We start from the raw sequence: 24,733 nt of genomic DNA, 5'->3' as shown, positions 1-24,733 counted from the left end.
AAGAGAAGGTGCTATGGAAGAAACCAGGGCTCACAATGGCCTTGTGAATGGAGAGATACACACACACACAGGGGATCCCACAGGGCTGTATACTCAGAGAGCAGTGAATGAGATGGGTGTGGCAACCTATAAATTATAAGGTTGACTGGAGAGTGGGAAGACATGGTTGGTCATTATAAAACAGTTTTCTTTTATCTTTTTTTAAAATGATTTTATTTATTTATTCATGAGAGACACGGGGAGAGAGAGGCAGATACACAGGCAGAGGGAGAAGCAGGCTCCATGAAGGGAGCCAGACACAGGACTTGATCCTGGGGCCTGCAAGATCACACCCTGGGCCAAAGGTGGCTCTAAATCACTGAGCCACCGGGGCTTCCCCCAGTTTTCTTTTAGAAAGATTTCCTCTTTTGTGTTATGTACTCAGAAAGTCAAATACAGAATCAGATCCTCCTTGTTGAGCCCCAAGTCTAAGACGATGGAATCAGATGGCTCCAGAAAGCATTTCATATTCTAAGCAAAGACAGCAACTTTCAGCTCCACTACACAAGTGGGGCTAAGCAATAGTCACATGTACCATTGTCTGTCTTGAACAGGCTTGTTAGTATTGGTATAGAGGGAAAGAAAGAAGAAAGAAAAAGAGTAAGAGACGTAGAAAGAGCAAGGAAGTGGGGGAAGAGAGAAAACAGGAAGAGCACCATGGTAGGAAAGACACATTCCTCCAATCTAACCCAGGGAATCCTGTGCTACAGGCTATCCTCCCTCCACCTGCTACCTCCTGCTTCTGGATCATAGCAGAGATCGAGAAATGCTTCTGCCCACTGGGAAGGGGCAGATTTCCAGATCTGAGCTCCTTTCTTCCTGGGCAGACTGTGACATATTGCTTACTTACCATCCCCCCAACTCAAGGCTTTATGTTGGTTGTGTGTTTACATTTATTACTGGGTCACTTAGACCTACTTTGTAATTAGCCTGTAGGCTTATGTTAATTTCTGATATTATTCTTTTCTGTGTCCAATTTACTTTATGAGCCAGTTGCACACTTCCTGCTGTCTTGTTTGTAACTGCTTCCTCTAAATGTTTGACAATGTCTTCTTGCTGCTCCATCCAAGTAATTGACGACCAATGTGCAGCCAGTTCTTAACTATTCCGAGGCTGATGCAACCACTCCATGAAGTAAACAGATTTCTTGCAAACTCCTCCCCGTGTTCTCCTCCACCCCCTCCCACTTCCTGTTTTCTGGTCACTTTCCTGTTTGTGAATCCTTAATCAAGGTGTGAAGGAAGCAAAGGTGATGGAGACTGTAACACATCCTTCTGTCTGTTCAGCAATGACTGCAATGTTCTAAAAAACTTTTTTAAGAGTATAAAGAAACTATTGAGTAAAACAATATTTGTCTATTCCATGAGAATCTCAGTTATCCATGTATTGTTCTCCCCAACTCAAATGAGTATTTGGAAATATCTTCTTCGAAGTGTAGTAAGATCAATATTTCACAATTTCCTGGAATCCTATCCATGCTTTCAATACTCATCTCCATCCCTCCGTGAAGCCTCCCCTGACTACTTAAATCCTCCTCATTCCTTAGCTCTAGATCCTACCACGCTGAGACTCTTCTGTGGGTATAGATCTGCCTCCATTTCCCTATTACACTGAGAACAGCCTGGATCCCAAAACACACATTTTAAAGTCAAAAGATTTTTTTAATTCATTGGTCAGGTCCGGCAAACTCACCTAAAAATGCTCCTGAATGACCAAAGAACCCCAGACCTTTCTCCAATAGCTGCTATTTACACCAAGCATTACATCATAGACAGAATGATGTTATCAAAGGTCCTTTTTCTATTGGTAACCCCTCACCCAAGCCAAGAGGTCTCCATTTACAGAGCACTTCTTTCTGGCAATAATATATTCTACCTTTCTAGACCTACAGCAAGTTGGAGGAACACTATCTGGCCTTGGTCTTTGATCCCCTGAAGTCCAATGTACACACAGAGTCAACAGAACCACTTGAGATTGTCTTTTCTTAGGCCTCTGGGGCTTGATTTAGTGGCATGGTCTTTAAGATTACTGGTTGTCTTTAGCCTTTCAAACAAATATTCCTAAGTCTCTATTGCTCATCTGGAACTGAGCACATGCTACTATGTACTCCTACTTACAATTTTATTTAAGTCTGATCCACCCAACCAAGCTCCAGAAGGTTAGAAAAAATACCCCTTACTTCTCTGTATTCCCCCATCATGTCTTAGACAGAATTGGGCATATTGTGGTTGCATAATTTTCAGAACCAAGCTCTAGAGTTCTATTGCTTGGGTTTGAATCTTGGCTCAAGATTCAAAGAGCTATGTAACCTTGGATATGTTCTTTAACTTCTGTGTGCCTCAGCTTCTTCATTTGAGGAGAATATATACCTCATGGGAATTAAATGAGTAATACACGTGAAGTGCTTTGTGCTTGGCATACAGTAAGTATTCCACAAATAGCTATGACAAAGAGGGGAACTGACAAAGTAACAGTGATTCCAATTCCTGAATCACTAACATTGGATGGGCCCTATGCTCCCTCATCTCTCTTAGCCTTAATCCTGCCCTTTATACTTTTATTTTATTGTATGTAGGTCCCCACCCTGATGATGGATACCCAGTTCTCTGAGTTCACACCAGACATCACTCCCATCATGCTGGCTGCCCACACCAACAATTATGAGATCATCAAATTGCTTGTCCAAAAACGAGTCACTATTCCACGGCCCCACCAGATTCGCTGCAACTGCGTGGAGTGTGTGTCCAGTTCAGAGGTAGACAGCCTGCGCCATTCCCGCTCCCGGCTGAATATCTATAAGGCTCTAGCAAGCCCCTCGCTCATCGCCTTATCAAGTGAGGACCCCATCCTAACTGCCTTCCGTCTGGGCTGGGAGCTCAAGGAGCTCAGCAAGGTGGAGAATGAGTTCAAGGCTGAGTATGAGGAGCTCTCCCAGCAGTGCAAGCTCTTTGCCAAAGACCTGCTGGACCAAGCTCGGAGCTCCCGGGAACTGGAAATCATCCTCAACCATCGAGATGACCACAGTGAAGAGCTTGACCCTCAGAAGTACCATGACCTGGCCAAGCTGAAGGTGGCAATCAAATACCACCAGAAAGAGGTAAGCTGAGCTTTTTTCTGCTTTCAGGAAATCGTAAGCCCTCCAGGGTCCAGTGCAGCAGAGTAAGAGTCAGCATTTTCTCTTTACCATTTAGCCCTCTTACAAATGAATGGTTCAACAGGCCTCAAAAAAAACAGTAGGCTTATTTATCTAAGATACATACAGCCTCTGCATATTTTCTTTATGGACAGATAACTTGGAAAAACACTGACCAACCAATTTGTTGATGGGGAAGTACTCAGTCTTTTTAAAAATGCTTATTCAGCACTTTTCTAGGTGTTTAGGATACAGAAAACAGGCACTGACCCTGCCTTCATGAAGCTTACAAGCTAGTTGTGGACATTAAGTAAATGATCACATTAGTAAATATGTAATTACAAGCAATGTAAGTGATCTGAAGGAGAACTTCTATGAGAACTCATAACAAAAGACCCTACCGTATATACTAGGGCCATGGTAGTTAGTAATCAAGGAGGGCTCATGGTCTGGATGCTTTTGGAAATGAATGATTATTGTGAATAGCATCTTTGATTAAAGGAATCTGAAACGCTAAGGTTATGTTTCATAACTGCAGCTCCCTGGTCCACTTTACATGAATACTTATGTTAAACTCAAAAATCTCTCTTGAGATGCTTTCAGCATTTTACTAAGATCTTTAAGATGAAATTGTGACAAGGGGTAGAGAATTCAGTGGTTTTCCTTACCTTGCTAAAATGCAGTTCCACCTTTCAGAAGTCTAATGGAGATGACCTCCAAAGACTATTACCCTGAAGAGATGTGACATTTGAGACTTATGGGTAGTTGTGTCTGTCAATACAAATAACTTCCCAAAAAAACTAAAGAGATGTGACATTTGATACTGTATGGGTAGTTGTATCTGTCAATACAAAACTCTCCCAAATAACTAAAGGAATTAGGGGTTATTTTTTCTTTTTTTACTTTTTTTGTTGTTGTTGGTGGTGGTGGTGGTGGTTGGTTGGTTGGTTAGCTGACTGGCCTTTGAACTAAGGGTTATATAGGCAGAAGAAAAACAAGTTTTAAATATGGATTGGAGGAATAGGGTCCTTGAAAAAATAAGTATATACCCTATAATATGGCTCAGTACCTTTAGTCTATTGAGATAATGCTATCAATACAAGAATTCAGTAATCAACTTTTATGTAAAAAATTATTGTAAAAATCTAGTTGGGTAATAGTGGGTTAATAATGTTCAGAGTTACATAATCCCCTCAGGAATAAAATCTTAACTTTAAATGGAATATAATTTACTATTTCCTGGAAGACTTTTTCATTGTTGGCTTTTAACTCATTACTATTCCTACTAGCACTCCAGTGGACTCCCAAAAAGAATTTAACTTGGTGATTCAAAAATAAAAAAGCTCAGAAGAATGAAACAAAATCTGATTCCAAAGTATTACTTTGACATGGAGTATAATAGGAAAGCTCTAATCTCTTAGAAAACAGGTGTAAAACTATTGTATAATCTTTCCATGTGACATAGACCCTTGGGCATTGTCATATGGACATTTATCAGATATTCCTAAAAAGTCCTGATTTCATATATTGTCCCATTTGTCAGATATATCATCCGAAAGTCTTTGAAAACTTTACCACTGTATTTATTTCTTATTACCATTGAAGTTAGGCAGAAAAATTATTATAATTCATTTTACAAACAAGAAAGAACTATATTTCAGAGATTTGTTCAGGATTATCAGATAAAGCCAGAAGTAGAACTTTCAGACTCCTGGTACAATACTGTCTCTGAGTGTACTCCATCTTCTGCCGTGTGAGGTTCTTTTATGCTGGTTTTGTACCTTCAAGTTCACCACCAGGTAATTTAAGATGAACACACGTTCTTTGATTTGTGAATGAAAGTTTATTAGTTAAAATCTGATAAAACACATAGCAATAAAATGGCATGGATCAACAGCAAATAAAGATGATATTCAATTATAATTTAATGACTGACATTGATCATCACATAAGGATGCAATTATGTAGTTGCAACCTCTCATGCACATTAGTCAAACACAGAAGGATAAAGACTTGTGCTTCCTAGTTCATTGCCAGCTCCAACCTATCTCCCTGGGTTTTCACATCTTCAAGTTTGTCTCAGAATGATGAGCCTGTCTCCCCCTTTATCCCTCTGTGCCATACAAGAATTGGCTTTGGTGTTAGTCTCAAGAAGGTCCAGAAAAGGGCTAGTTTAAATAATGTACTAGCCACTCTCTCCATTCTCCTGGATTCCAATCAGAGGTATTCAATCAGTGTACTGCTAATTTAATTAACATATCTCCCTCTAATTGGGCTTTTAAGTGCATGACCTGTATTGATCGCCAACCAGCTATTTCTATCAATATCAATGACTTAGGGTTAGTTAATTTGCATATTACAAAAACAAGGCTTTGTTCATAAACCTGCTTAGGAACTCTATACCATGGCTTTCCACTCTAAATAGCCGCATGACTATTCTATACAACTTACTGCTTTTCTTCTCTCCTGAAAATACTATTCCTTACTCGCTCTTGTTCCTAAGTATTTTATTATTGCCTACACTTACTTCTTATCACTATCAACACTATACACACTTAATACAACAACCCATTGTTTGGAGCGGGGTTACACTTGAACAGTTCTTAAACACATATAATCACACAAAGCAAACATTGCAATATATTTTATCTAATCCTGAGGCATCATTATAGTACAATCTTTCCACGTGACCCATGGAACCAGGAGGCTACCCAGCTTCACACATCTTCCAGTTTTGACACATAGTTGTTTTATAGGCTGCTTCAAGCTTTATCTTGTTTCAAGGTCTGGAGTAGTCACACAGATTTCTCTTGATGTATTTTGATGGCCTGCTTGAGTTGGTTTGCTTGCTTGTGGTTTCTCATTAATATTAACAGTTTTAGTAAGCTCACACTAATCCATTGCAGAATTGCTCTAAAGTCTATATTCCAGAGTTCTACTTAGGGGAATAGCCACCCTTCAGTATCTATCATATATGAGGAGCACCAGATCTGTCCATTTACAGTGAAATTGCTCACTAAATAGAATTTGTAACAGACTGATGGTCTCTCCTTGGATGCTTCCTGATTTTGCCGAAGTACTCCTGCTTTGGATTTTATTTTGACACAAAATTATAGCCAATTTCCTAAAGTCCAAATTCCTAGTGGAGAGTTTGTATCTTCCCTGGCTGTTTCCAAACCTTTTTTTTCAAACCTTTAATTAAAACGTAGATTCTATCTTTTAACTTTAACCAATTCCTCTGTGATTCTTCTTGGTTGCTACATGTATAGATTTCCTTGTTTAATTGTTATCACAAATCCTCCTTGTAAAACTGCTCCTAATGGAATGGTGGGATAAACCATTTCTTCTTGCTTTCCCAGCACTATATTTTAATTTCACATAGTCCCTTTGTGCTGCATCTCTTATTTGCCATTTTGGACATACTGCGATAGCTAGAGTCCCTTACTCTAGGAAAGTAAGGCTTGATTTGTTCACTCAGTGCAGTAGCCAAGTCCCTCAATCCGATGTCTTGTCTGGCTTGTAATTACCCACAGTAGTTGCTTGATGATCAAACTTTTATTTTTCCTCTTTGTTTCTTTGTGCACCTGTCTAAGTGTCCTGGATCCTCATCTCCTCTGTCTTTCCACGTAGCAGTCTATTATGGAACTTTCTCATAGTAACATGTTTGAGTAGCTCCCTAAGTTCCTCTCATTTTCGAAAGGGTCTGTGGTAGCTTTTTTTTTTTTTTGATACAGCAGTCTCTTTCTGCAATTTGTTACATAATTATCCTGAAATTCAGTGGCAAGACTGACTTATGCTTCTTCTGTTATTGCTCATCCACATTGGATCTCTAATTTTCCCCCACATTTACCTTTAAAAGCAGCTAATTATCCGTGTGTGTAGACCCTGCTTAGGATTAGATACAGCATCTGTCATGTTGGCTAGCTCTGGAGCTCTCTGTATTCAATGTGTTTTTAATCTTTTTGCCAATAATATGCTTTAGGACTCAATGAATTGGGTATAGTCTGTTTTCCATCAGCGTGAATTAACTTCATATCATTTCTTCACAATTTGAATACACCAATTTGTCCTAAATACACTTTAATGCCTTTACCAGTTGTTGCCCATGTTGTAGGACACAAAGGTCATTCTCTAGGAAGGAGGACCATAGTGATCATGGGCTTCTCTGAAGGGTAGCTATTTCTCCAAATGGAAATGAGACTGCTGTACAGCATGGAATGACTATAAGCAGTGAATTTCCCACACATTTATTGGGTCTCTTTCTGGTTTGATATGGGGAGGGAGGTCCTCCAACTATTGCATTTTACCCTTCTGCTATTTGTAGAATTATTGGGGCTAAATATCAGTTCCTATTTTATTCAGATTCATCATTGCTTCCATTTGTCAATAGTTAAGATTTCTATGTCAAAGTGGCAGCAGGTTCACTATAATAAGCCTATCAGCTATTCTTTTTTTTTCTATCAGCTATTCTTTATAAATCTAGCTATACCCAAGAAGATATATTTTATCCACTTCTATTTGCGGACCGTCACATCTGAGCCTATGCCATGAGTGTTTGACTCTCCACTGGTGAACACTCCTCATGGGGTTTTGTTTAGATGTTCTAGTACTGGCATACTCATATCATTATATGATTTAATTAGTCCTTTCCATTTGAGGAACAATATTGATTACTAGTTGCAGTGTGGGTCATCGTTTGAGGGAAAAATCCTGCATCGGAACCTCTTGGCCTCGGCTTTTTCAAAGGTTTCTCTCTGCAAAAGTTATCTGAAAAGCTTTCTACTGTTTTATTATCCGACAGATGGTGCTTTTTCAAAATTGCTTCCCCTGGTCTCCTATAGCATCCTTTGGTTGACACATCCTCTCCTAAAGGCCTAGTAAGGAGTTACAACTTTTCAAGTAAAAGTGTTCCAAAACTATCTTGTCAATGTGATGTATTCATTATAATACAATCCTGGGGAATATTACCCTTTTGGTTTCCATGTGCAGAACAATACCATTGGGTTCTATTATGTGATAGAGTCCGTGAGGTCTTCGCTCCGCTATTAGATGAGGAGTTTATTTTTTTGGTATTGTTTGCTCCTGTTATTAGTAACCCTAACAGGAGAACAAGGACAGGTAGAGAAAGAACGATATAGCTAACGTTGGAGCTTTTAAAAGAAACATAAAGAGGAAAAGAGATTATCTTCTACTGGAAGTAAATCTAGTATTGCTTGTTCTATAAGGTATTAGTAATGAAAATATACAGAAGTAGGAGAAAACTCACATTGCTAGCATTCAGAAAAGTCTGAATCTATTTAAAACAGAAAAATGATCAGTTCTCACATGCTGCTGGGGGCAAATTAAATCCTAACCACTTCTTAAGTCCTCGTTTATGCCAGAGAGTACATCTTCATATAAGTCTTCTATGTCTAACATCGCTTGATCTATGTCAAAGATTAAGTCTCCATCTTCTCTTGGTGTAAGTATTGACTCTAAGTCTGAGAAATCAGAAAGGTCTGGGAGTGAACCTTCTTCAGGAGAAGATGCATCTGCTTCCATCTGTTCTGCTCTATCATTTTGCTCTCTACATGGAATTTGTTCTTGTGAAATCAGTTGTAAAAGCTCTTCAGCTATTCTTATTAACTGGGCTACACAATCAACAAGTCCACCAACCAGTTCAGGGATTGACACAGGCTCCATGCCTCAATGATCTCCTCAGTAGATAAATATTACTGAAAGTTGTATCAAATGGGCTCTTGGTGATAATGGATCCTGTGGGGCTGATAGTTCCTGGGTTCTATGGTTGGTTTGGCCAAGAAATGAGGCTGTTGATATGATTATGATGATGATCAAGTACAGAATGAGGCCAGTGGTCCCACAGCACTTTTTGATAAAGTTGGTGAACCTCCCACAAAATTTATATATGGCAGTCTTGTTTGTGTTGGTAGTAAACTGCTATTACAATGACCACCAGACAGACTGCCACAGCCAAAAGAGAACGGCAAAGCAGATCTAATAATAGAAAAGAGAAATACAAAGATTAGTATCCTTGAGCCTTTATCCATCCTGCAGGTTCTGGCTATAGGATAAGGATGAAAGAGTATTCCTAGTTATTCACCCTCCTTTTGATGGTCTTATGAGGATCTTCCACTCATACTCACTTTCCTTCACACTTCTCATTTCTTTATCTCTTCTTAGAGGATTTGAGAACAAAGTGGGCATAGGTTGTCCATCTTTCTTGAACATCTCTATTAAGGGAGTTACATTCACTCAAAGTCTTTCAATTAATTCTGTCTTTATTAGCACCTTTACCTCACTGCCACTTATATCTGGTGCTGCTAAATTCTTTGTGTTTTTAGTCTTCTATTCATTAAGGCTTCCTATAGCCGCTGCAGCCTGGGGAATTTGTGAAACTAAAGTCCCACAGTCTGTCTTTTGCCAAATTTTGGACAATTTCTGTTATAAAATTAGTTCCTGGGTAATTTCCTATTACTGCCAATATTGCATATCTAACAGCTAGTTCCTTCAATATTGTTTAAAGTTACAGATATATTATTCTCAACTGCATGTCTGGTGTGCTCTGCAAATACTCTTCCTGAGGAAGTTTATACTTCTATAAGACAATATTCTTTGTTTAAAAATCTAAAGATTGGCCCAGTATAATCTACTTCACACATTGGTCTGGTTTCACATGTACCACTCCTCTTAAAAATGAGTTTGTTGAAGATGCAGGTTTTTAGTAATTTGACATGTTTCATGTTGTTTACTTGTTTGTTGGTTTGATTCGTACGTTTTTGTTCCTACTCTTTCTCCTCTGCTTACCTACAGCATTCATGTCCATATGCCATGGGGCTGCACGTACCTGTTCTGTGACCTTAAATTGAACTGACAAGGGAGTTGAGTTTGGACTTGGAGTCCCCAAGACTGTAGAGTCTACATTAGTTTTGGGGGTCAAATTGTCTCCACTTTTACTCTAAATAGATTATTTTTTCTGTTCTGATGAGTTGGTACATGTCCTACCTGAATTGCTACATTTCTTTCATTGATTTTTTTCTTATCTTCCTCCACCAGATTGTTTTTCCTGCAAGAGACCAGTCTGTAATAGTCTGTAATGTTCCATTTATTATGGTATACATCTCCAGTCCATGGCTAATCAGTTTATCTATATATCTTTGACCAATTTTTCCTTGGGTACATATATGCACATTGAATTTCTAGCCACCAGTCCTACAAATGGGGCGGGTTTTATTTCTCCAGATTCAGTTGAGCTTCTCCTAGTGGAAAGTATTAGGAAGCAGCCATCCATCTCACTCCTTTAAGAGACTGCCAAATCCATCAATGCCCTGTTTCCAGCAGTTCTGACCAGAGTAGGGCCCAGCAAATCATAGGCACTACCTCCAGCTAACTGTACTCCTTAGACCTTTATCAGGGTATAGCAAACCATTGGCCAGATGATCTGTGGTTTTTGCATGGAACTTGCTGGTCTCCATGGGGCCAACTTTGACCCACTCAGTTATATACTATCTCTACTTAGCATAAGTTCTTTCAGAACCACACATTTTTTTTAGTCCAAAACCCTGACAGTAGGTGTGAAGTTTGCCTCAAGAAGGGTGGCAACCAGGATGACCAGAAGGCATGATTATTATTGGAGGTTACTTCTCATCTGAAATATGGGAGAATGGGCACTGGAGGTTATTTTATTAACTTAAAGAATCTCTGCCTTTTGATTAGAGAAAAAAAGCAGTCTGGTGGAAGGAAATAAGGGAAAGAAATCATTAGAGGAATTTGGCATTAATGTAGAGCATGGATCAACTCATCAGAAAGGAAACACAGAAGAAAGGTGTATATTAAATACTATTAAAGAGTACCATCACATTTTTCAAAGGAAGCAATAATAGACTACTATGGTACCCATAGCCCAAAGACACAAGAGGAATACACTCACACAAAACAGATTTAACTTATGGCTTCTCCTTCGGGTTTTTTTTTTTTCTCAGCTCCTCTACCTCCCTCTTGAACTCTGTTATTCCTCCTCTTGATAGATCTCCAGTTATTCATATCTATGTGTTTCATTCTATTTGACTCTCTCTGTATCTCCATCTTCCACTATTCCTTCCCACACCTTTTCTTCCATCTCTCCTTAAACTGAGCAAAATTTCAAAAATAAATTGTATTCCACTCATTGAATTGATATTGTATTGATAAAGTCTTACATTAGACAATCTAAATGTAAAGGCAGAAGAGTAGAACATTGCTGTTTTACAAAGATAAGTGTGGTCACTTTTTACTTATGCAAACCTTGATCTGTTCTATCACTTGGTCACCTTTAAGGGGAATACATTTCCTGACTTAGCCTTAACTCTGTTGACCATTGTGTTAACTAATCCACAGTTCCTAGCTTCAAATCATCTTGGAACCTAGGATCTGGAGGGTATGGGAAAAACAAGGAGGGTGTTGAGAAACTGCTAAGTCCTATAGTACTAAGAAAGAGTAAAACTATAGCATCAGCTTATTCCAGTTGCGGTAATTTTTAAAGCAAGCAGCCCCTGACACCTTAGTTTGCCTAAAACAGGTATTTTGGATAGTTTGTGCCCAGCTCCAACTTACCTTAAGGGCCATTTTTAAATATATCTCTTAAGCTTTTTCAGTTTAATTTATATGTATTTTTATTGACTTCAAATTGGTATATAACATTAAATTAGTTTCAGGTAGTCAACATAATAATTTTATATTTGCATGTATCACAAAGTGATCACCACAATAAATCTAGTTACCATCCATCACCATACAGCTGACCCCCTTCAGCCTTTTGCCTACCACCCAATCCCCTTCTTCTCTGATAATCACCAATCTGTTCTCTGTATCTATGAGTTTTGTTTTGTTTATTCATTTGTTTTGTTTTTAGATCTCACATATAAATGAAATCATATAGTATTTGTCTTTCTCTGCCCAACTTATTTCACTTAGCATAATACCCTCTAGATCCATCCGTGTTGTTGCAAATGGCAAGATCTCTTTTTTTTTTTATGACGGAGGGGTATTCTGTTGTGTATATAAACCACATCTTCTTTTCCATTCACCCACTGATAGATATGTATGTTGCTTCCATGTATCTTGGCTATTATATAATGCTGCAATGAACATGGGGTATGTGTATCCTTTCAAATTAGTGTTTTTATTTTCTTCAGATAAATACCCAGAAGTGGAATCACTATATCATATGGTAGTTCTATTTTTAATTTTTTGAGGAAACTCCACATTGTTTTCCATAGTGCCTGCACCAATTTATATTTCCACCAACAGTGTATAGGGTTCCTTAAGGGCCTTTTTATTAACTGTTCCCTATGCCTAGGATCCCTTCCCCTAGGGGAAAAAAATGGCTTCTTGCCATTCTGGTCTCAGTTTAAATGTCATCTTCTCAGATTTCTTACCCTCCAACCTAAAAGAGCTCCCCTAACCATCCCTTTCTCATTTATCTGACAAAGAACATGTAACCAGAATATATAAAGAACCCCGCTAATCCCCATGCCCCCCTGCGACGTAGGTATCCCCATATGAAAGCCTGATGGCTCAGTTTAGGTGACTTTTGCAAAATGACAGGCCATCAGTGGGAGGCCGCCATCCACCCACTGCCTGCCTGTGCATGGCCAGGTGGACAGGTGCCCTCAGGCACTGCGGGTCCACGGAAGCTGGGGCGTTCAAGGATACAAAGTGTCAGTGTCTCTGATGTCAGGTGAACAGTCCCGTATCCACGGACTGGGAGCTGGAGAGGAATCTGTCAATATGCGCAGAGAAGTAGGCTTGGAACAGGGCAGCTCTGGAGGCCTGGGCTTAGGGTGGAGTCTCAGGGGTGATCCTTCTGCACCGTGTGGTTGGGGAACACTGCTGACTAGGGGGTGGGTGGTGAGTGAAGTGGGTGAATGAAGGCAAAAGGTACACACTTTCCACTATAAACTAAATAAGTCACAGGATATAATGTACAGCATGGTGACTATAGTGAATAATATTGTATTGCATATTTGAAAGTTACTAGGAGAGTAAATCTCAAAAATTATCATAACAAGAAAAAATGTTTTGTAACTACATGTGGTGATGGACATTAGTGACATTTATTGTGGTGATCATTTTGCAATATATACAAAGATCAAACCATTCTGTTGTATATCTGAAACTAATATACTGTTTTATGTCACTTGTACCTCACTTAAAAAAAAACAGAGCCCCTAGAACTCAATGATAAAAAGATAAACAAATTAAAAATGGGCAGAAGGTTCGGACAAACATTTCACAAAGGAAGAAAAATAAATAGCTAATAAGCACATGAAAACATATTCAACATCATTAGTCATCAAAGGAATACAAATTAACATCACAATAGGGCACCACAACATACTAACTAAGCTGGCTAAAATTAAAGACTGACAATACCAGATGTTGACAAAGATGTAAAGCAATCAGAATTCTCACACATTGTTGGTGGGAGTATAAAATGGTACAACCTCTTTGAAAATGTCTGGCAGTTTCTTATAAAATGAAGCAAGCATCCACCTGATCCCGGCAATTTCACCCTGTGGTATTTAACCAAGAGAAATGAAATTCACAAGATGACTTTTAGAAGAATGGTTATAACAGCTTTATGCATAATAGCAAAACAAAAAAAAGCAGAAAGTGCCCAACTGTCAATCGAAAGGAGAATGGATAAACAAAATGAAATATATTCATATAATGTAATACTTATCGGCAAGAAAAAGAAAGTCACTACTGATAGGGACCACAGCATGAATGGATATCAAAAACATTATATTTAATGAAAGAAGCCAGACATGAAAGAATACATACTATAGTATTCCCATTCATATGCAACTCTAGAAAATGCAAAATGACCTATGATAGAAAAAAATCAGAGAAGTGGTTGCATCTAGGGGAGCAGAACTGATTGGGAAGAGGCACAATAGAACTTTCTGGGTGATGGTAATGATTATATTTTAGATAGAGTTTTGTGTTACAAAGGAATATGAATATGCATTTGTCAAAACTCACTAAATAGTACTCGTAAGATTTGTGCATCTCATTGCATGTAAATTTTACTTCTTCCAAAAATGCAACCAAGCATAATCCCCAGCCTCAAGAACTATATAGTAGATGAGATGACATGCCCACTAAATAATTATTCTAATAAATACTAACATTTGTAGAAGATCTATTGTTTCTGTGAAACTCACTTGTCTTATATTAGGACATTTACTCTATGTCACAGTAACTCTATGAAGTTATAGATAGAATTGAGAATCAGAGAAATTAACAAGCTTGCCCACAGTCACAGGGTAAGTAAAGATGCAAAACCAAAAGTCAGTCCAAGTCTGACTCCAAAAAGTCCTATGCCAGATGGCACCAATTCAGGTGCCTACATAGGAGCAAAATTTGCCTTATTCAGGCCAGAGCTGACAGTTCATTTTGAGCAGGGATAGAACTAGAATGTTAATCTCATTTGCCATCCCTGGAAACTGGATGAATTCCAAATTAACTGTGAGCCCTAAAGCAGAGGGATGGAGACAGCCTGATCAGTGCCCTCAAGGATCCCCATCATCTGTGAAAGAAATGCTGTGTTCTTTGATCTGCCCTTCCACTGACCTGCTGAATTGGCCCAAACACTCAAACTACTCACCTGTGATGGACCCGAGATGGATGAGAAAGTCAAGGTTCCAACTCCTGAATATTTTCAGGACTTTGGCTTTCAAGCGAGGATGTGAATGCTCCTGTCACAACTAAAAAAAAAAAAAAAAGAAGAAGAAGGATAAAATTGCAAAATCAATATGTAACGATATCCCTGATCTGTGGAGACACAGGCAAGATAACCTAAAATTTCTGAGAGCACAAGGCCCTTCCTAAGTGAGCTGGTCATCAGGAGCTTTTTTTTCCACTGAGACATTTGCTCATTCTGGGCACAAGTTGAAGATGAGGTTTGTCCCCAAGGCAAAAGGACCCTAACATCCCGAAAAGGAGAGATCTGCATAACATTTGAGGTGAGCATAATGGATTGGAAATTTGAGAAGCCTGAAATGCAGGATTAGTTTTCTTCACCTGAAGTCAGCTGAGTTCTAGGCTCCTTCCTGAGCAGGGAAAAGCTCTGTGAAATTTCCCACCGTCTCATGGTACTTCAGAGACAAATTCTCACTAGAGGGAAGAGGACTGCCACAAACACTACCAGTCCCTCCTTCAAAATGATACCTAGAGTTTGAAGTAGGAGGCTGTGGGGTTTCTAATGAGTTAATCAACTCAAAACCATCCCCAAAGGGTACTGGGACAAGGTGCCAAAACATCTTGAAAAACAAAATTGGAAGACATACACTGCCAGATATCAAGGTTAGCTTTATAGCTACATAATTTTGACAGCATGGTACAAGCACAAGGACAAACAAATCAACAGAACCATGGCCAGTACCTCACACCACATACCAAAATTAATAATAATAATAATTTAAAAAAATAGTAAATGGATCATGATAACATGACCTAACATGAATGATAAAACAATAAATCTTCAAGATCAAACCATAGGTAAATATCTTCTTGACCTTGGTAGGCAAAGATTTTTTATTTGACAGAAAAAAATATTAACTATGAAAGAAGATTCATAAACTGGATTTCATAAAAATAAATAACTTCCATTTATTAAAAGACTCCTTAAAAGGGTGAAAAGACCAACCACAGACTGGGAAAAAATATTCACTGTATAACAAAGGACTTGTATCCCGTATATACATATATTTTTTACAGTTTTTCAAATCAATAAGAAAAAGAGAGAATCCAATTTTTTTAAAAAAGTTTACAAAGAATTATCTTTTTTCTTTTTCTTTTTTTTCCTGTATGCTTTTTTGAGTTCGATTTGCCAACATATAGCATAACACCCAGTGCCCATTCCGTCAAATGCCCCCCTCAGTGCCCGCCACCCAGTTACCCCAACCCCCTGCCCACCTCCCCTTCCACTACCCCTTGTTTGTTTCCCAGAGTTAGGAGTCTATCATGTTCTGTCACCCTCTCTGATTTTTCCCAATTATTTTCTCTCCTTTCCCCTATAATCCCTTTCACTATTTTTTATATTCCCCATATGAGTGAAACCTTCTAATGTTTGTCCTTCTCCGATTGACTTACTTCACTCAGCATAATACCCTCCAGTTCCATCCACGTCGAAGCAAATGGTGGGTATTTGTCGTTTCTAATGGCTGAGTAATATTCCATTGTATACATAGACCACATCTTCTTTATCCATTCATCTTCCGATGGACACCGAGGCTCCTTCCACAGTTTGGCTATTGTGGACATTGTCCACAATAGGTTACAAAGAATTAAATGGCACCTCACAGAAGAGAACATTCAAGTGGCATACAAGCATATGAACAGCTTTTCATTACTGTACATGAGAAAATGCAAATTAAAACTACAATTAGACACACAAAACCCCACCAAAGAACAGCTAGCATGCAAAAAAAACTGACAATACCAAGCATTGAGAAGAACAGGGAGCAACTGAAACTCTCGTACATTGTTGGTGAGTATTAACTGGTATAAGTACTTTAGAGAACTGTTGGACATTATCTGCCAAAACCAAACGTACCTCTATCCCATGACCCTATTCTATTTCTAAGTATATAACCGAAAAGAAAAGTGTATAAATGTCCCCAAAATACAAGCACAAGAATACTGAAAGAAACCAGATGTGTAAAAGTGTGTATCATATAATTCCATTTACATTAAATTTTAAAACAAGTAAACAAAACTATGGAATGGAAGTAAACATAGTGATTACCTTTGGGTGGGGGGTTATTGACTGGCCAGGGATATGAAAAAGCTTTCTAGGGTGCTAGAAAGGTTCTCTGTCATAATATGATTACATGTTTTTCTAAAAAAAAAAATTCTGGGGTGCCTAAATGGCTGTCAGTTAAGCATCTGTCTTTGACTCAGGGCATGATCCCAGAGTCTCGGGATAAAGCCCTATATTGGGCTCCCTGCACAATGAGGAGCCTGCTTCTCCCTGTCCCCGCCCCTTGCTCATGCTCTCTTTCACTATCTCTCTCCCAAATGAATAAATAAAATCTTAAAAAATAAAATTTAATTTAAAAAAATAAACATTCAGGGGTACCCTTACAATTTGTGCACTTCGCTGTATGTATATCTCAAAAAAATTATCTGACTTTTAATTGCAGGTCTCTTTCTTGTAAAACCAGTAGGAACAGCAAGAGAGTGATGAGAGTCTTGCCAGTGTTTAGCAAGCCAGTCATCACGGCCAATGAAAATGGAATGAAATCTGAAGGTACAGAAAAGGGTCCCTTTGGCCCATTTGGCTCTCTACCTCAGGTCAGTGCTAACTAAGTAAAGCAAGAGGGCTTATAGCTAGATGTAGTCATAAGCTAACACAAGATGAGATGACCCACATCTTCCAAGTAGCTCAGAAAGACAGCTGGGGCAGAGGCCGTCCTATCCATCTGATAACTAGAGTCTTTAACCCATAGGTTCTTATTAATCTCACTTTTATGACATTTTTGTCAGCACAACTAATCAAGAGCCATCATTTTTCATTTAGCTGATAGTCCTACCCTGCTATTTTGTGGTGCTAGCAAACTGGCAGTAAGTGTCTAACAGTAGGATGGAAAAGGAGCAAAGAAATACAAATCCTCTGGGTCCATGTTTATAGTTGATAAGCTTCTCTGCATCAGGCAAGGTAAATTAGTTCATATCCAAGGGGAACAGAGGCAGTTATGTGGGAGAGATTAAAATGCGCCTTTGGTGAGTGTAGGTACCAGGTTCCTATCTACAAACAGGAAATGTTTTTCAAAATGCTCCCTTCTCTGGTGCTGCAGTACCATTTGGATACATGCATTCAATACAGATATTTTTTTAAAAGCCCTTCCCAGACCTTACTTCTTATTGCTGTCCCCACCCCTGAGGAAAACATCGAGAGGTCCTTGTCCCCAAATGAAAAATTTTATAATTTTTTAAAAGATTTTATTTGAGAGAGAGAGAGAAAGAGAGAGAGAGAGAGAGAGAGAGAGAGAGAGAGAGAGAAGGAGCTGGGGAAGAGCAGAGGGAAAGGGAGGTGCAGGCTCCATGGTCAGTGCGTAGCTTGACACAGGGCTTGATCTCAAGACCCTGAGACCATGACCTGAGCCAAAATCAAGAGGCAGATGCTTCACTGACTAAGCCACCCAGGAGCCCTGACAAATTTTATAATTTTGACATAGCTGGTACTCTCTGGCCAGGGGGATTACAGTGAACAAAGCAACAGTATTTACCCTTTAAACTCTTTTTTTGAAGGGACAAACCTTTGCCTTAAAAAAAAAACTGTGTGCAATAAGGCATTTGCCTGTTATAGGATATGACATTTAAAATCCCCATGAACCATCTTTAATTTATCAAGAGAGAAAGGAAAGGATTGTGCAGCTGAGGAGCTAAACATGGTCCCTTCTTGAAAATATATGAAAAATTCAAAACAGAAACTGGAAAGAGCGGGAGTAGGAAATGTCCTTATGGTCAATTTAAACTGAATTCTACTGAATTTCTTTCCTCCTCCTCCAAATTTGCTCACTGCTGCAGAGAGAATCACAAATTCTTGCTTACCCTTCCGAAAAACAACTTAGTCACTGGAGAAAAACAACCACTTTTGAAAATGTATCTCTTGGTTATTTTCCTAGACAGACAAAGAGTTTCCTCAAAACTATCCAAACAGGAGAACAGCCTCCCCCCCCCCCATCTTGACTTGGTAGGACTCTGCACAGGCTTGTCCCTGAATCTTGGCTCTGGTGAGAAGTGCACAGCCCTCCCCCCACTCTCAGAGACACTAAAAAGAGCTGTACTACTTCTAGAAAGGTTCTTGGCTTTTTAAATATTACCAGTGCAGAGGACAGGGTTTAAAATAAGGGAAATAAGGACGAAACTTGGAAGTAACAGGAAAAGAGATTTTATTTCCACATCTTTTCTCAGATTTCTGAGAAGGAAAAAGGCACATCGCTTTTGTTTGTTTGTGTATTTTCTTTGGGAGATACAGTCAAGCGATGCTAGTAGTTGTAAGGGTAGGATCGTGTAGGATCTGTGTCAAACAGATCTGTGTTTGAATCACAACTTTTCCACCTATGACCTGGAAGGTGGCCAACCTACTCTGCGTCAGTTTCTCAACTGTAAAATGAAGTTAATAATGATCATGAGAACAACCTGAGTTAATATACACAACAAGTTTAGAATGGTGCCTGGTATATAGGAAGCTCTTAATATATACTAGCTAATGTCATTGTTCTGGAAAAATTCTGGGATCCAAGAAACAGTGTGTGGTGCATCCTGAGTACTGACTAGTGACCCCTAGAAGGAGGGGGGGGACAACTGCAGGTTTTACAAAACCTAGAAGGAAGTACCAGATATGACAACTTAGCTCATAGTTGGAACTCACATGACTTTGAACTTGGGTAAAGATGTGAGGGATCAGGACTATCTTGTGACTCTTGCTCCCACATAACCCTTTCAGGAGACCTGAGATCAGTCAGGCAGGGAATCCTTGAAGATTGGCGGATCTTCCTAACCTAACTCCTTCTTGCCTTTGAAGCATCCACTCACTCTGGCTCCTCGCCCTGTCAGGTAGAAGCTGGCCATGCATCAGACTGCTCATTGGCTAGTCCTCCAGTGTAGCACCAGCTGCATGGAGAAGGCCCTCCACTTGGTCTTATGGCAATAAATCTTTCAAAGCATTAACTAGCTATTCTTTGGAAACACTTACTTGGAGAGTAATTGGCAGTCATTCAGGCAAGATAATGAAGGCCATTATCCCGTGTCTAGCATGACTTCACTTGAACCAGCCCAGACTTTCAGATCTTCCTATGTGAATCATTTGGGTAAGAAAGGGAGCATCATACATATATCTTTGCATACTTATCCTCTACTATCCTAACCTGGACTTAGTCTTGAGTTTCAAGAATACTTCTCAGAAATTTGATAAAAAGCAAGACTAAGCACCAGCCGTGGCCTCCTCTGTTTCTGTGGCAAATGTCAGCTTGCCAGGAGAGACCCAATTTGTTTCTTTTTCTAACTGTAAGAAAAATCAAAGGCCATATAGTTCTTCCGTCTGCCTGCAAATGTGCTCACTGCTTATCCACCAAAGAAAGAGTGCTTCTGTTTTTTATCATCTCAAAATAAGATTCCATAACCTCCCTTGGTAGTTTATCTGTGTTTCATAGTTTCCTCCTTCTGCTAATTATATCCTCAAGTACTTTCACATACATTAATGTATTTAATCCTGATAACATCCTGTGCAGAAAGGATTATTCCTTTTTTACGACTAAGGAAATGAAGACCCAACATTGATAAGTGATTTTCCGAGATTTCACAGCTGGTTAGTAGCAGAGCAAGAGTGAGAATCTAATTCTTCAGTCTCTTGACCCTCTGTGCTGTACCTTACATGATGGTACCTAGTAATGCTCTGGGGAACTCCTGATCACCAACAGAATAAGAAACAGTGTTAAGATGGTAACAAGAACACAATATGGCCATGGTGGGTGGCTTACCAAGTAGCTCATAGGCCACAGGGCTCCTTGAGTATAACCATTTTATTGTCCTCATCCCTATTATTGTTCCCAGAGTGCAACCACACTTAGAACATTCTAGTAAAAAGGAAAGATAGCAAAAACCTACATGAACATTAAAATCACCCAAAGACCATATGCTGCTCCACAGAAATAAAAAAAAAAAAGACTTCTCCATGTTTGACCTCTGAGATAAATACAATCAGAATAAATTGGAGGAAGGGAGGCAAAGAAAACATTTCTTAATATTCTATAAAGATAATGCTTTGCCCTTGGGCATGAATTTATTGTTTCCTTTCCCTCTGAACATTTTATCCTCTGCCTCTTAAGGTTCAAAAAGGGGCCAAAGGTTAGCATTTTAAACATGGGTAAAGAGCTCATCCATTACCTATATGCTTGGCACTCAGAAAAGCACATCCGGGCCACAGTTCTTTGGTCTGGCAAGAGCCCTCAAGTGAAAGGCTGGATGGACTTGTCTTTTCAGGATTCCTCACAGAATTTTTTTTAATATTAGCTAGAGGCAGGGGAATCTTAAGGCAGGTTTGGTTGACAAGAACAAAATCTCTCTCTTATCTCATGACCAATATTACCAGGTTAAATATTTCTGTTCTAAAACACACACTTTTAGTTAAATAGAATGGCCACTCCACTTAAGTATCCTTGTCCAAGTCTCCAGTGGCTTCCACACTTGACATGGTTGATAACTCCCAGGTCGTCTTATGTTCCATCTATAACTACTTCCTTAGCAATCTCATACAGGCTGTAAATAACACCTATATGCAGATGACTCCCAAATTTATTTATCTAATTCTGACCTTTCTCCAGAATTTCATCTTTGTGTATCTAATTGCCTTCACCCTGACCTGTGATATCTAAAACTCAGTATATCCAAAACTAGATCCTTGATATTCCCTCCAAAACTTATTCTACCTATAGCCTTCTCCAGCTCAGTAGATGGTAACTCTATCCTTCTAACTACTCAAGCTCAAAAAATCTTGAGTTTTCTTTGACTTTTTTTTCTTTTCCCCTCAATCCATAGCCAATATCCTTTTGGCCCTGCCTTCAAAATATACTCAAAATCTAATAATTTGTCATTGTGAGCCACTGGCATCTACCTCACACCTTGATTATTTTAACAACCTCCTCATAGGATTCCTTTTGCTTCACCCCAACCTCTTCCCAACACAACAACCAGAGTGAGCTCTTTAAAATGTAAGTCAGGAGGTGCCTGGGTGGTGCAGTCATTTAGGCATCTGACTCTTGGTTTTAACTGGGGTCATGAACTCGTGATTGTCAGATTGAGCCCCATGTAGGGCTCAACACTTAGCAAAGAGTCTGCTTAAGTTTCCCTCTCTCTCTGCCCCTCCCCCTCATGCTTTCTCTCTCTCAAATAAATAAATAAATCTTTTAAAAAATAAATAAAATGTAAGTCAGAATGGGGTGCCTGGGTGGCTCAGTTGATTAAGCAACCGACTCTTGATTTTGGCTCTGGTCATGATGATCTCAATGTCATGAGATCGAGCCCTGTGTTGGGCTCTGTGCTGGGTATGGAGCCTACTTAAGATTCTCTCTTCCTCTCCCTATCCTCTGCTCATGCATGCACACACATTCTTTATTGTAATTAATCAATTAATTAAAATAAAATAAAATGTAAGTCAGTTCATGTCTGTCCTCCTCTAATGGTTCTGCATGTCCTTCAGAGTAAAGCCCAGATCCTTATAATGGACTACATGGCCCTCCACAATGTAATCTACAACTTCATTTCTACTTCACTCCCCTCCCTCTATTCCAGCCACTCTGGCCACTTGACCATTCCCCAAACTCACCAGGCACACTTCCTCTGAAGGTGCTTTGCACTGCCTACTACTTCTGTCTGGAACGTTCTTTGCTCAAATATCTGCTCAAATATCCTTACCTCTTCGAAACTCTTTGCTCACATCTCATCTTCTCAATGATAGTTACATGTTTAAACATGCACAGTGGGTATTCAATAAATATTTGTTGAATGAATAATAAGACTAATAATTCCTTACCTTTTGTATAGGATTTTATACTTTTTCTAGTATTTTCACATTATATCTCATTTGATCTTCACCGTTAACACATAGCATGGATAGGGTAACACAGTGTTTATTACCTCCATTTTACATTTAGAAAAATTGATACCCAGAGAGGCAAAACAATCTACCCAAAGTCACGTAACTGGAATGTAGTAGAACCAGAAAACTAGTTTCGTGCTCTTTTTCCATAGCCTCCAACAGTATACTGCAAAGCCCCCAGTCCCCAAGGAAAGGTCTTCCAGATCTTTTATTAGGACAGAGATATGGCCTGCTTATGCCATTAACCCAATGCCTCGAAGCTGAATGTGCTTCACTAGCTCATGGAAATGCAAACACATGAAGTCATCTAAAGGCCTGAGTTTATGTGGGGAGTCATCATGTGAATGTCAGAGAAAATAATGCCATCCCACATGATGTTCTCTCCAAGAAAGAAAGCAACGTTTGAATCTACCGGCTGCTCAATGGAATAAATCATTTGTTTCTTCCTAACCAGCTCTATCTTCCTTTCACATTATTCAGTAAACCAAGTAGTTCTCCAAAGCAACCTAAGAGCAGAGAGCGGGAAATTACAGTCCAAGAAGGCACTACCTAAAGTGTATCCTAGTGGGTGGTCTCTTCCATAGTGCCACCATCCGAGCCACAGATCACCCATGTTGAAAGCTTTCCCTTTCTATCTCTGCCATACAAGAAGAGTGGAGGCTGTCTCTTTAAATGTAACACTGAAGAAGAAGCTGGTGTTTATTTGGCAGGGTTGGGGGGAACAGGATACTTCATGCTTGGCACGCTGCTACCATTGGCATCCAATCCAGAAGCTGCTACATTCTGCAGGGGTGGCAACTATTTTGTCCTCGGGATAACATAGTGGAAGATACAGCTATATTTGCATACAGGCTTTTTAACAGAGACACCTGTCACCCCTGGTAAGCTTACAGGAGGCAAGAGAAATGGCAGGAAAAGGCAAGCCAAGTTCTCAGTGCCTTCTGGCAACAGAATCTACAGTAACAGAGAGGGAGGCCTGATCTCTTTCCCTAGTCCCCAAAATGTCATTATAACATGGATGTATCCAGTCACCCTCCCAAGAACTCCCAAGGAGGCAAGGTTTCTCTTTATTGTCTTTATCCTTTGATCACAGCAAATCAAGTGGTTGAGGCTTGACTCTACTACCATGTCAGCTCTGCTGCCAGGCTTAACAACCTTTCCCTAATGAGATGAGCATCTATCCAATAGATAACCCTCAGGCTGCAAACAGAAGTGTCAACACGAGAACAATCTACCAAATGCCTGATGGACTTCAGATAACGTATGCATGGAAACATCATTGATAGCTCCAGACAGCGCCAAGAGTCTCAGCCACACAGATGTGTACCCAACACTGAGCAAGTAGGATGGATGAAGGAAAGAGATTATCTTTAAAGGGGAAAAATAAGGAGGCAGAGAATTGGAGGCAGAGAACCTGAGTTTAAGTTTAAAATTTTTCTTACCTTGGGCAGGTCGCAAAAGCTTGCCATAACTCACTTTCCTGACCTGCAAACAGGATGATGGTAATACCTTGAGCAAGTGTTAACTTTTATCATTTCAACAGCTTTTAATTATGGGGAAATGCCCCTTTACTGTAGCTTGAAAAATAACAGCATAGCTTTTGAATTCAAACATTTTGAAATTTGATTAAACTCTACCTTTGACGCTGTATGGCATTGAGGAAGGCCCTTCTCTCAAAACCTGAGTTGATTCATCTATATATATATATCAAGGATGACAATAACACCTATCTCAAGTAGATACTATAATACTCCGACAAAATAAGGTTGAAAATGTGTTTTGTAAACTATAAACAAAAACTATAAACTATGAATGTGCTTTGTAAACTCCAAGGCAAAGAAAAGTTTTCTTTAAAAGGCCTTGACTTGGGGATCCCTGGGTGGCTCAGCGGTTTAGTGCCTGCCTTTGGCCCAGGG

At 39.3% G+C, this 24,733-nt stretch overlaps 2 protein-coding genes across 2 annotated transcripts in view; one reads left to right on the top strand and one right to left on the bottom strand.

Annotated features, from left to right (window-relative positions):
• TRPC5 (transient receptor potential cation channel subfamily C member 5) overlaps positions 1-24,733 on the top strand; it is a 151,409-nt gene that overhangs the window by 43,796 nt on the left and 82,880 nt on the right. The window contains exon 2 of the mRNA XM_055338618.1: positions 2,615-3,136. Coding sequence (XP_055194593.1) covers positions 2,615-3,136 — 522 coding nt within the window. The remainder of the gene's footprint in view (positions 1-2,614; positions 3,137-24,733) is intronic.
• On the bottom strand, positions 8,522-8,854 carry TRPC5OS (TRPC5 opposite strand). The gene has a single exon (XM_055337554.1). The coding sequence runs from the start codon at positions 8,852-8,854 to the stop codon at positions 8,522-8,524; it is 333 nt and encodes a 110-aa protein (XP_055193529.1).

This window comes from Nyctereutes procyonoides, unplaced genomic scaffold (genome assembly GCF_905146905.1).
Source record: "Nyctereutes procyonoides isolate TBG_1078 unplaced genomic scaffold, NYPRO_anot_genome, whole genome shotgun sequence".
Classification (NCBI taxonomy): Eukaryota; Metazoa; Chordata; class Mammalia; order Carnivora; family Canidae; genus Nyctereutes; species Nyctereutes procyonoides.
Note: the sequence above shows the minus strand (reverse complement) of the source record. Positions and strands in the feature narration are given on the sequence as shown.